Source organism: Cetorhinus maximus, chromosome 16 (assembly GCF_964194155.1).
Source record: "Cetorhinus maximus chromosome 16, sCetMax3.hap1.1, whole genome shotgun sequence".
Classification (NCBI taxonomy): Eukaryota; Metazoa; Chordata; class Chondrichthyes; order Lamniformes; family Cetorhinidae; genus Cetorhinus; species Cetorhinus maximus.
In genome coordinates this window covers 84265274-84279238 of record NC_135894.1, presented here as the reverse complement: position 1 = coordinate 84279238, position 13965 = coordinate 84265274, and the positions used below count along the sequence as shown (strand labels likewise).

The following is a 13965-nucleotide window of genomic DNA, read 5'->3' as shown; positions in this document are numbered from 1 at the left end:
ACATTGCAATCTGATGTTGTCAACCATGTGATGGTCAAATCAGGTTATAATTTGGTGTGTGTGGTACAGGAACAGGAAAGATGTTTTCAGACAAACTTGATTGGTTTGCATTTGAACTGAACCCAGGGGCTACACTCTCTCAGTGCACTCAGCAGCTAAAAATGCATTTAAAATCACATCACTAGCTATGAAGCAATAGTGCTCTGGATATTCATTAGTGAGGCAGGAGAAAAAGGTAACTCATTTAATTTCCCTCCACTCCCCCCACCCCCCCGGCAATGTTCCATAGGAACATAAGAAATAGGAGCAGGAGTAGGCCATTCAGACCCTCAAGCCTGCCCTGCTATTAAACTATTCATGGCTGATCTTCTACCTCAATGCCATTTTTCTGCACTATCCCCATATCTGTTGATGTCCTTAACATCTAGAAATCTATCGATCTCTGCTTGAACATACTCAATGACTGAGCCTCCACAGCCCTCTGGGGTACAGAATTCCAAAGAGTCATCATCCTCCGACCGAAGAAATTCCTCCTCATCCCAGTCCTAAACAGCATACCCCTAATTCTGAGACCCTGTCCCCTGCTTTTTGGAATCTTCTCCAGGTCCAGTTCTTGCAAACATATTTGCCGGTTTCCACGAGAAACATATCTTTGATGGAATGACCTTAACCTCCCACCCCTTGCATATTTCTGTTATGGAGATGGTATGCTTGCTATATTTGAATACACAGCTGCATGTAAGAACTTCCTTACACACCTTAATGGGCTCCATCCTGCGTTTAAATTCACCTTTGAAATGGAGCAGTCAGATGAGCTCCTTTTCCTCGATGTACTACTTCAGAAATCTGCCAATGGGTTCTCTACTACTGTTTATCACAAGCCTACTTTCACTGGTCAATATATACACTGGGATTCCTACAGTTCTACATGCTATAAGACTGACTTTACCAGCAACCTCATAAATAGGGCCCGAGCCATTTGTTCACTGTACAAGCTTGATGTTGAAATAGGGCACATCAAAGCCATCCTGCGGGATAATAGCTACCCTCATCAGATCATTGCTCAATGTATTTTGTGCAAATTCATGAATGGGCCTAAGTCTGCCACTTCTGGTCCTGAAAAGTGCCCAATCTACCTCAGATTACCCCATAAGGCATCTCAATAATCTGAAGAACAGGTGAAGCTAGCCATTGCACGCTGTTACTATGCAGTAGCAACACGAGTGCTATTCTCCATGAACAGGATGCTGTCGTCAAGCCAAATAGATGTTCTGCCTATCACACAAATGATAAATGTGGTATATGAATTTCAGTGCTGCGTGATGCCAGATATATAGACTGTGCATCCCAACGATTAGCAGGTCGTACCAAAGAACGCATCCCTTTGGCTGTTTGCAACAGACAAAGTACTGACCGTACCTAACCAGCCCGTGCTTGCAAAGCTCAAAACATAAATGTCCAAGATTAGATGCGATTACATGACTGGACAACCCCTGCTAAATTTTGCTGAGAATTAGGCTAAAAATCAATTTAGGATTGTCAGTTGGGCTCACAGTATGGCTCAGTCACGCATGCTAGAAGCCACATACATTCACACACAGGGCCCTGTCCTTAGCAGACAAAAAGGAACATGTCAACACATTGTGTCTTTTTCAACTAAACAGTCATTCCCTGGTTCATTTCCCAGTGCAATGCCTTGACTAGGTCAACCTGCTTGGTTTGAATTTGAAAAAAGGTGGGCAATTAACTGTTCCATGTTGCATTTATCATGGCAACACCTCCATCAGAGTCCACCTGAGAACCAATCAGCACTCTCTTCTCATGCAGTATAAATTGTTCCCCTGTTACTGTTGTAGTAGATGCCAGTGTTCCAGTATAGTTAAACACTGGCATTTACCAAGCAATGTGGAAAACTGTCTAGGTATGTCTTGTACACAATAAGCAAGACAATTCCAACCCGGCCAACTACCGCCCATCAGTCTACTCTCAATCATCAGTAAAGTGATGGAAGGGGTCATCAACAGTGCTATCAAGTGGCACTTGCTTAGCAGTAACCTGCTCACTGATGCTCAGATTGGGTTCTGCCAGGATCACTCAGCTCCTGGCCTCATTACACCCTTGGTTCAAACATGGACAAAAGAGGTGAGGTGAAATGAGGTGAGAGTGACTGCCCTTGACATCAAGGCAGCATTTGACCGAGTATGGCATCAAGGAACCCTATCAAAACTGGTGTCAATGGGAATCAGGGGAAAAGTCACAACTGGTTAGAGTCATACCTAGCACAAAGGAAGATGGTTGTGGTTGTTGGAAGTCAGTCATCTCAACTCCAGGACATCACTGCAGTTCTTCAGAGTAGTGTACTAGCCCAACCATCTTCAGCTGCTTCATCAATGACCTTCCTTCCATAAGGTCAGAAGTGGGGATGTCCACTGATGATTGCATAACATTCAGCACCGTTCAAGACACCTCAGATACTGAAGCAATCCATGCCCAAATGCAGCAAGACCTGGACAATATCCAAGGTTGGGCTGACAAGTGGCAAGTAACATTCGCAACACACAAGGGGTTGCGATGGCGTAGTGGTATTGTCACTGGACTAGTAATCCAGAGACCCAGGGTAATGCTCTGGGGACCCGGGTTCGAATCCCGCCACAGCAGATGGCAGAATTTGAATTCAATAAAGGCCAGAATTAAAAGTCTAATGATGACCATGAAACCATTCGTCGTAAAAACCCATCTGGTTCACTAATGCACCTTTAGGGAAGGAAATTTGCCATCTTTACCTCGTCTAGATGTGATTCCAATGAATAAAAAAAAAGTGCCAGGCTATGACCATCTCCAACAAGAGAGAATCTAACCATCTAATGCCCCTTGACATTTAATGGCATTACCATTGCTGAATCTCCCACTATCAACTTCCAGGGCGCTATTGACCAGAAACTGAACCGGACTAGCCGTATAAATAAATACTATAGCAACAATCGCACGGTGATTAACTCACCTCCTGACTCCCCAAAGCTTGTCCACCATCTACAAGGCAGGAGTGTGATGGAATATTTCCTATGCCTGGATGAGTGTAGCTCAAACATGCAAGACATTTGACACCATTCACAACAGCCAGCTTGATTGGCATTCCGTCCACCACCGATGCACAGTGGCAACAGTGTTTACCACCTACAAGTTGCACAGCAGGAACTCACCAAGGCTCCTTGGACAGTACCTTCCAAACCCACAACCACTACCATCTAGAAGGACAAGGGCAGCAGATAGATGGGAAAGCCACCACCTAGAAATTCTCCTCCAAGTCACTCACCTGACTTGGAAATATCTGCCATTCCTTCATTGTCAATGGGTCAAAATCCTGGAACTCCCTTCCTAACAGCACTGTGGATGTACCTACACCACATGAACTGCAGTGGTTTAAGGCGGCAGGTCACAACTACCTTCTCAAAGGCAATTAGTGATGAGAAATAAATGCTGGCCTAGCCAGCAATGCCCACAACCCATGAATCATTAAAAAAACATTCTTGCGAGTTATCCTGATGAGTGCAAGATGAAAAGCTTTGATAACATGCCTCTTTTTTTCAGCAATGCTCTAGTTTTTACTAACCTCTTCTGTGGGACCTTATCAAAAGCTTTCTGAAAATCCAAATACACCACATCCACTCATTCCCCCTTATCTATTGTCAAGAACTAGAAATAGTTTAAATAAGTTATATTTTTTTTTGTGGGCATTGGGAATGAATTTTAGCTTTAAGTTTAATTTGTGTTTCTGCATTGCTGTGTTAAGGGGGGAATTTAAGTTTTGGTTTCACTAGAAAAGATGCCTGCATTTTAATGAGGTTTTACGACTCTTGAAGGGAAGTTAAAACAAACACAAGGTAGAAAAAAATGTGCTGTACAGGGTTCGAGAGAGAGGGACCACACGAGACACAGGAAAACAGAACAGTTTTTTAGTTCAGTTGGAAGCAGATGCCAGGAAAAGCTGGACACAGGAAAAAGATCCCAGGAAGACAGTGAAGTCAAGGCAGAAAAACAAGAATCTAAACAAGATCCTGTTCAGTGGAAGTGAAAGTAAGGAGCAGAGAAGGTGGCTCCAAGCTTAAAGTTTATAGAGAGAAAGCTGCAGTACACAGACTTAAAGCAAAATAGGCTTGTGAGAGGCCAGAAGATCCAAGGAGAGAGCTGAAGGTCTATAACTCTTCACTATGGGCATGTGAAGCAGTGGTGTTCTGTTGGCATGGCTGAGTCGCTGAGAGAGAGTGTGTGGAAGGCAAAGCTGGAATGCACGTGGTGACCCAGGAGAGAGGAACATCGGAAGGAGAGTTTGAAACCCTGAACGTGGACCCTTGTGGAAGGCATCCGAGAAAAAACGTCGTTTGGGAGAAGATTCCAAAACGGGTTCTTTGAGAGTGGAGATTGGAAATCCTCGTGTGAAAGACGGAGTCCAGAGAGACAGGTTGGCTCACGGTGTGACAAGTGTCAGGAGGCGGGGGGCGGAGTTGATGAGGGATCCATAGCATCAGTTTGGAATAGCATCTGTCACTTAGTTTCAGAGTGTGGTGTGCCTGACCTATTTGTTTACATGGACTGTGTACTTACTGGGAACATGAGAGTATAAGATAACTTTGTAACTTGTATTATCCTTATGAATCTGTATATATCTGTAACGGTATAGCTGTGGGTGAAGGAGTATTATGACATAGTTCATCTTGTTTAATAAATGTTTTATTCTTTCGTTAAAGTTCATCAGCTGACGCCAGTGACTCTGTTCAGTAGCCACTCCACGTTTCTAAACAAAAAACAAAAGTTAGGATCTATCAAGCTGGGTTCCGCCCTGGGATCTGACTCAACTGGTCGTTACATCAGCTGGGATCATAACACTTTTCTGCTCGTCAATCCTCAAAAGACTCCAACAGGTTTGTCAAACATGATTTCCCTTTCTTAAATTCATGTTGTCTCTGCCCAATCGTACTATTATTTTCCAAGTGTCCAGTTATCCCATCCTTTAGAATAGTTTCTAACATTTTCCCTACTACCGATGTAACACTCTGGGGTGTAAATGATTAGGTCCAGGAGATTTATCAACTTTCAGTCCCATTAATTTCCCCAGTACTACTTTTTTACTAATACTAATTTCTTTCAGTTCCTCATTCTTGCTAGTCCCTTGGTTATGGAGGTTCTTTGTATCTTCCTCTGTGAAAACAAAGTATTTGTTTAAAAGCAAAAAACTGCAGATGCTGGAAATCCAAAACAAAAACAAAAATACCTGGAAAAACTCAGCAGGTCTGGCAGCATCTGTGGAGAGGAGCACAGTTAACGTTTCGAGTCCGCATGACTCTTCAACAGAACTAAGGAAAAATAGAAAAGGGGTGAAATATAAGCTGGTTTAAGGGGGGGGGGGTGGGACAAGAAGAGCTGGATAGAGGGCCAGTGATAGGTGGAGATAACCAAAAGATGTCACAGACAAAAAGACAAAGAGGTGTTGAAGGTGGTGATATTATCTAAAGGAATGTGCTAATTAAGGGTAGAAAGCAGAACGAGCAAGGTACAGATAGCCCTAGTGGGGGTGGGGTGGGGGAAGGGATCAAAATAGGCTAAAAGGTAGAGATAAAACAATGGATGGAAATACATTTAAAAATAATGGAAATAGGTGGGAACAGAAAAATCTATATAAATTATTGGAAAAAACAAAAAGGAGGGGGAAAATTGGAAAAGGGGTGGGGATGGAGGAGAGAGGTCATGATCTAAAATTGTTGAACTCAATATTCAGTCCGGAAGGCTGTAAAGTGCCTAGTCGGAAGATGAGGTGCTGTTCCTCCAGTTTGCGTTGAGCTTCACTGGAACAATGTAGCAAGCCAAGGACGGACATATGGGCATGAGAGCAGGGTGGTGTGTTGAAATGGCAAGCGACGGAGGTCTGGGTAATGCTTGCGGATAGAATGAAGGTGTTCTGCAAAGTGGTCACTCAGTCTGTGTTTGGTCTCTCCAATGTAGAGAAACCGCATTGGGAGCAACGAATGCAGTAGACTAAGTTGAGGGAAGTGCAAGTGAAATGTTGCTTCACTTGAAATGAGTGTTTGGGCCCTTGGGCGGTGAGGAGAGGGGCAGTAAAGGGGCAGGTGTAGGGAAGATGTGTTTGGTGGTGGCATCATGTTGGAGTTAGCGGAAATGGCGGAGGATGATCCTTTGAATGCGGAGGCTGGTGGGGTGATAAGTGAGGACGAGGGGGACCCTAACGTGTTTCTGGGAGGGAGGAGGAGGTGTGAGGGCGGATGCGCAGGAGATGAGAGAATGGGAAGGAGTCCTTACAGGAAGCGGGGTGCGAGGAGCTGTAGTCAAGGTAGCTGTGGGAGTCGGTAGGCTTGTAATGGATATTGGTGGACAGTCTATCACCAGAAATTGAGACAGAGAGAGGTCAAGGAAGGGAAGGGAAGTGTCAGAGATGGACCATGTGAAAATGATGGAGGGGTGGAGATTGGAAGCAAAATTAATAAATTTTTCCAGGTCCCGACGAGAGCATGAAGCAGCACTGAAGTAATCATCGATGTACCAGAGAAAGAGTTGTGGAAGGGGGCCGGAGTAGGACTGGAACAAGGAATGTTCCACATACCCCATAAAGAGACAGGCATAACTGGGGCCCATGTGGGTACCCATAGCCACAACTTTTATTTGGAGGAAGTGAGAGGAGTTGAAGGAGAAATTGTTCAGTGTAAGAACAAGTTCAGCCAGACGGAGGAGAGTAGTGGTGGATGGGGATTGTTCGGGACTCTGTTCGAGGAAGAAGCAGAGAGCCCTCAGACCATCCCGGTGGGGGATGGAGGTATAGAGGGATTAGACGTCCAGGGTGAAGAGGAGGCGGTTGGGGCCAGGGAACCGGAAATTGTAGGGTGTCAGAGGAATCACGGATGCAGATGGGAAGGGACTGGACAAGGGGAGAGAGAATGGAGTCAAGATAGCAAGAAATGAGTTCCGTGGGGCAGGAACAGGCTGACAAAGTATTTGTTTAGTTTCTCTTATTCCCCATTATACTCAAGTTCTGTACTACCAAACAACTATTTATATTCTATTTTCTCTTTCTTTATCAGTTTCTTGTTCCCCCCTTGCTGAATTCTAAAATGTTCCCAATCCTCAGGCTTACGATGTTTTTTTGGCAACTTTATAAGCCTCTTCCTTTAATCTAATACAATCATTAACTTCTCGTTAGTTTGGATCACTTCTCCTGTTGGGTTTTTGTGCCTCAAATGGAATGTATATTTGTTGCAAGCAATGCAATAATTCTTCAAATGCTAGCCATTGTGTCTATAGTCATATTTTTCAATGTAGTTTCCCAATTTACCTCGGCTAACTTGGCCCTCACACCTTTGTAGTTTGTTTTGCTTCAAGACCCTAGTTTTGGATTGAACTACGTCATTTTCAAACTCAATGTAAAATTCTAACATATTTATGGCCACTCTTCCCCAAAGGCTCCTTTATGAGATTATTAATTAACACTATTGCACAATACTGGATCTAAAATAGCCTGTTTCCTAGTTGGTTGCTCAACATACTGTTCTAGAAAACTATCTTGTATACATTTCAGGAATTTGTCTTCCACAGTATTAGTGCTAATTAGGTTTACCCAGTCTATGTAGATTTGAGCCCCCCATGATCACGGTATTACTCTTGTTACATGCACCTCAAATTTCCTGATTTATACCATGCCCCATATTACCACTGTTGTTTGGTGGCCTATAGACAGCTCCCACCAATGTTTGTTGCTTCTTGCTCTTTCTTAGCTTCACCCAAACTGATTCTACAACTTGATGTTCTGATCAATGATCCTGTATCACCAACAAACTGACCTCATCCTTCATTAAAAGCACTATCCCTCCTTTTTTCCCCCCCCCTATTCTTCCTAAATATCAAATATCCTTTAATATTGGAGTTCCCAGCCATGGTCACCCAGCAGCATCATCTCCGCAGTGACAATCAGATCATACCTATTTACTTCTATCTGTGCCATCAATTCATCTACCTTTTTGTTACTGCTGCGTGCATTCAGGGAGTGCCTTTAATTTTGCCTTTTTAACATTTTTCCATATTTTGACCATATTTGATGCTGAACTTTGTTGCTGCTGCCTTCCAATTTCACCTACTATCTTTCTTCTTACCATCAGATATGTTTTTTCTTAACTAAATTCTCTCTCAGGTTCCCAACCCCCTGCCAAGCTAGTTTAAATTCTCCCCAACAGCACTAGCAAATTTCCCTGAGGATATTGGTCCCGGTGCTGCTAAGGTGTAACCTGTCCATCTTGTCAAGGTCCCATCTGCCCCAGAGCCAGTCCCAATTCCTCAAAAATCTAAAGCCCTCCCTTCTGCATCATCTCTCCAGCCACATGTTCATTTGCTCTATCTTCCTATTTCTGTAGCATGTGGCACTGGGAATAATCCTAAGATTACCGCCTCTGAAGTCTCGCTTTTTAATCTCTTTCCTAGCCCTTTGAAATCATTCCTCTTTCTACCCATGTTGTTGGTACCAATGTGAAGCATGACCCCTGGCTGTTCACCTTCCCCCATAAAATGTCCTGCAGCTGCTCAGTGACATCATTGATCCTGGCACCAGGGGCAACATACCATCCTGGAATCACATCTACAGCCGCAGAAACGCCCATCTGTTCCACGTTCCATGGTTGGAATTCCATCCAGAGCTCAGAAGATGATGAAATGACCTATCCCCCATTCTCTGCATGGCTATCTAATGCTAATACTGCTGTTTGAATGTATTTTGAAAAGAAAAAAATGGAATGTCCAACAATAGTTTTGAAAGTATATTCACTATGTAGCTGAGCCATTCAAACCAGAAAAGTCCAATCTTTTTCTGTGCAAAGTAGGCTAAAATTGGATGGAGTGGCAGTAGGAGTGCTACAAATGACCTGAGGGGAAAAGCAGAAGAATTCCTATTCTTGATCATTATCCATCAAACTCAGTTGGAAAGCGCACATGAGTGGTCGCCACGGTTAGTATAGGTTTGGTCTTGGCTATGGTTATGTCCTCTGTCAATATGAAATAAGGCTCAAATATGAAGATGTATGGCATAACATTATGAACTCAAAAGCATTGTTTCTAGAGATGATATATTTCAAAATTACTGAAGGCTGATTAGATTAATTTTCCATCCCAGAGGGCAATTTCTCTCAACCTCTCCACTGTCTCTAAATTATCACACTGCTTGTCCATCATCTAGACGAGCAGAAATTTCCTCCAACTAAATGTTGGGAAGACCCTGTCACAAACTCCATTACCTAGGCACTCACTCTACCCTTCTCCCCGACAACTGTCCGAGGCTCGGACAGACTTTTCACAACCTTGGTGCTTTATTTGACCTCAAGGTGAGTTTCCAAGCACATAATTGTGCCACAACTAAGAGCCTATTTCCACTTCTGTAACATCGCTCAACTCTGTCCTGCCTCAGCTTTCCATGGCTTCACCATCTCTCCATCTCTGTAACTCCTCCAGCCCTATAATCTTCTGAGATGTCTCCAATTCTGACCTCTTTTGCACATCTCAGATTTTCATCATTCCACTGTTGGTGGCTGTCCCTTCAGCTGCCAAGGTCCTAAGCTCTGGAATTCTGTCCCTGAACATCTCTGCCTCTCTACCATGGTCTTACAGGAGGAAACACTCATTAAAAATAAACCACCTCTTTGGTCATCTGTCCTCTCATCTTCTTAAGTGGCTTGATGTCAAATTTTGTTTGACAATGCTCCCATGAAGCACCTTGTGATGTTTTACAATGTTAAAGGGGCTATATAAAATTCAAGCTGTTGTTTCATTTGGTGCATATTGAAGCCTATTATAATTCTGTCTTTGAAGTCAAAAATTATGAATGTGAAAGCAGTTTTAAGGCTATCCATAAGCTTTATAGGATTTGCTTCTTTCCATTGGGAATTTAATTTCATGTAACATATTAATCTATCAACTGAAGCCTCTTATAACATACAGCCACAATAATCCCAAGACAAAACTGGTTTACTATAACAGTTGCTCAGTTTCAGCGTCCATGGCATGTTGGGGTTGAGCTAGGTTGAAGGTATACTGACTTAATTAGCTTCAAGAGGCCCATGAGTGAGCCAATATAATCAAAAAAGTTCAAACAGATCATCATACCTAAACATTTTCCATTTCCAATGTTGATCAATGTGCTGAGTATTTCAAATATTTTCTGTTTTTAAGATAAGTAATAGCAGACAAATGCTCAATGTGACTGTATAATATTCCTCCATTCAATAAAAAGTTAATACCAATGATAAAATATTGTAGACAGAAGAATATCACATAAACGTACTAAACAACATGCATTATTTTGGCCAATAGCAATTTGCAGCTACATTACTATTCTGACCCTGTCAAAATGATTTATTTTCTTGCACTGGAAATGAAAAATCATTACTAAATGCAGTCATTAAAAATCTAAAGTGCACAAAAAATAAGGCTTGCAGAATCCAGATACGGGAAGTTGAATTTTATGTTCTCATGTGGGCCCGACTTGCTGCCTGCAGCCTGGGATTGACAATCTATTATACTCAACTGATTATTATCGTTCCTCGTACTCATGATTGATGCTCACCATTCTAACAGTCCTTTTTTGGACTAACTTCACAGGTGCAAGTAACACAAGCTTTTAACATCTTATACAAGTATAATGGAGGGATGCTAATGTGTTAAGGTAACTTTTTTAGCCAACAGTGCAACTTTATACAGAAACTGTTTAAGATGGCTTCTGAAAATTGCCATCAATGTTATTTAATGTTGACCCCCAAAGAAATCATATATAAATCAAGCTAAAAATACAAAAATGTTATTAGCTTTCTCATTTTCTTTGCAGGAATTGTGAATAGTTAGCTGTTGTCTTGTGTATAGGTTTATATGCTTAAAGATTAGCTGCAACCACTATTGAGAATTTCTTTGAACAGCTATCAACATTTTTTTCACTATTCCTAGGGAATTTTCACAGTTTGTTAATAAACTAGGGGTGAAATTAGGATGGGGATGAGCGTGAGTTTTTTTTTAAATAGACTGGGATACTCATTTTAGGACTGTGGCACACAAGTCAAAATCCAATTTGTGGGTCAATTGTCATGACTTAGTTTGAGCTAATGGTGGACATCCCTTTGTTGCCATGCAAGAACTGAGGAAAGATCTCATGCCATCTATATTAGAACAGCCAACATCCATTGTTATAATAACCATAGTATATACTGTTCTGATGAAAGATCATAGCCTGAAATGTTAACATTGTGTTTCTCTTCAAATGCTGCCTGACCTGCTGAATGTTTCCAGAATGTTCCACTTTTATTATAACACATACAGTGCTTGATTTGGTTTTTGCATTGCTTCTTCAAGTACTCATGAAGTGAAAGAAAGGAACAAAACTGTCCAATACTTGGTCCATGCTATGTTTACTAATTTTATCCAGGACAGAAATAGAAGTGATACAATTGACCTCAGCACCCCTAAGAGTGTGTGCGAGAGAGGCAGGAAAATCATGAATAGTCCCCTATTCTAATTGCTAGCTTAAAAATAGTTCTATGTGGATGTTGGAGGGTAGGATTGCCTCACCTTAGATTTGGCAACATTTACTATCTAGGGTGAAGTATGGTCATTTGGGTGAGATAGCAACCTTTCATCAACAATGCATCGGGATAAGTCAGTGTTTTTAACAGCAGCAAGAAACTAGAGAAATAAACTAATTTACTACAATGTATTTTTTCATTAGAATACATATCAGTCCTAATTTAAGTCATATTTTAAAGAAATATAAAGATTATGTCTATGAAGATTAACCTTTTCATTAGAGAAATTATTTTCCACAGAAGGGCACACAAACACTTACCAACTGTTGGTCTCAACCCTTCCAAGTACATTTTGTCCTCAAGGTTGTCTACAGTAGAAATTACTTTTGCTCCGCGATGATGAGCCAATTGAACAACAATGGTACCAAATGGCTAGAAGAGAATGACAGGTCGTTAAATAACACTCACATATATTAAGTATTCAGTGCACTGAACTACTTTGTTTATAGTGGTACCACTTGATACAACATATCCTTCTATTAGTCAGAGAAAGTACATAGCACTTCTGCTGGTGCATAGCATCAATATAAATGAATCAAGTTCCTTAGCTGAGAAGAAATTAGTTCCAAACCTAATCTTTCTAAAACAGATTTAGTAGGCAAGTGTTCAGGAAAACTCCAGAATGTATGCATTTCTCAACACAAAACATACCACCATGAAATACTTAATAATAACAGCAAAAAGATAACTAGGAAGGAAATGAAAACACTAAGGGCAGGATCTTCTGGTCGGTGAGCAGGGGCCGGGCCCGCTCGCCAACACGTAAAATGACGCGGGATGACATCGGGTGGAACTCCTGACGTCTCCCCAAGTCATTTCCATTTTCAGGTCTGCGGGGGCGCAACCGAGTCAGCTGCGCACCTGCCGACCTATCAACTGCCTATTGAGGCCATTGAAAAGGTAATTAAGGTCATTAATGGACCTGCCCGTCCAACCTTAAGGTTGGCGGGCAGGCCGGGAGCCCTGGCGGACTTCGTAAAAAGCATGAAGCCTCATCCACGGGTAGGATGAGGTTTCATGAAGGTATTTAAATTTTTAAGAAAGGTTTCAATAAAGCTTATGGACATGTTCCAACTCATGTGACAGTGTCACATGAGAGGACATGGCAGGGAAAATTTTTAAACATGTTTATTAAAAGTTTTAAATCAGAGCTGATCTCCCGAGGCACAACTTAGCCTCAGGGAGGTCTGTGCGTCTGTGTGCTCTTTTGCGCACTCCCGGCTGAGGGAATCCCCCCACTGCCTGCACAGGGGGCGCATAGCGCTTCCTGGCAGACGTCACGCTGGGCGGGCCTTAATTGGCCCGCCCACGTAAAATGACAGCTCGCCCCCGATTGGGGCCGCCGATCGGAGGCCCTATTAAGTATCAAGGTTGTCTGCATCTGTCATTCTGTGAAAATACTGTTGGGTATCCCTTATCTTGTGCCAAAAACTACATTGTTGTTCAGGGAGCACATCATCCACAAAGTTTATTAAAACTGAACCTATCATTTTAGATCCATGTTAAATGTGGTGGTCAGTTTTTTCTCTTTCAAATATACAGTAAATGTTGAAACCCAACAGGAAAAATAGAAACTTTGACTGTTTTGTGCTAGGGTTCAGTGAGCTTATGCAGCATAAACAGGGGATTACAGTAGGAGGTTTAAGTGAAGGATTTATTTATTTTTTTTAAAACCATGAGAGTTTTTAAAAAAGAGATCTGAAATCTCAAAATACTCTCCAAATTATACATGGCGTACCATTACCTAATTGATTCTAGCCATTAAATCTTGTTAAGAGAACTGCTTTTTTTTTTAAACTGAAATTTTAGATGTTGAAAGGTTTATAGTCCAATTTATGCAGACACTTACTGTGTAGTTTGTTGTATAACTTGCATATAGATTCATTGACTGTAAATGAATAAGTCAATAATATGTTGCATTAAACAGGTTATTCACTGAACAAGAACTTAAATAGCACCTACTGGAAACAATCAGATATTAAGGGTGCTAAGTTTGGAAGAATGCTTATGTTGTTCTGCAACAGGAAAAGATCATCAGGTTTTAAAAGGCTTCTCTTCCACAGACCCCCCCGCCACCCCAGTCAACACCATTTAATCTCCTTCTGCTATAAACTGCTTTTTGTTTCTGGGGAGCTAAAACTCTGCACAGCCAATCATATTGTAATATTATTGAAATCAACAATCAGATTTGTTTTTAAAATTGAGTACTGTGACAAACCACAGGTTCTTGGATTTCTACAGGCTGGATTAGGCAGCTATGGGGGAACTTCAGTGTTGAAAGAAATAAAATGTATATATTTTGTTAACAAAATGAGAAAATCTTGTTTGGGTATTTGCAAGCTGATTTCAG

At 41.7% G+C, this 13965-nt stretch overlaps 1 protein-coding gene across 4 annotated transcripts in view; it reads right to left on the bottom strand.

Annotated features, from left to right (window-relative positions):
- cryzl1 (crystallin, zeta (quinone reductase)-like 1) overlaps positions 1–13965 on the bottom strand; it is a 58709-nt gene that overhangs the window by 25467 nt on the left and 19277 nt on the right. For all 4 annotated transcript variants that reach the window (XM_078560247.1, XM_078560246.1, XM_078560244.1 and 1 more), the window contains exon 8: positions 11876–11987. In XM_078560247.1, the coding sequence (XP_078416373.1) occupies positions 11876–11987 (112 nt within the window). The remainder of the gene's footprint in view (positions 1–11875; positions 11988–13965) is intronic.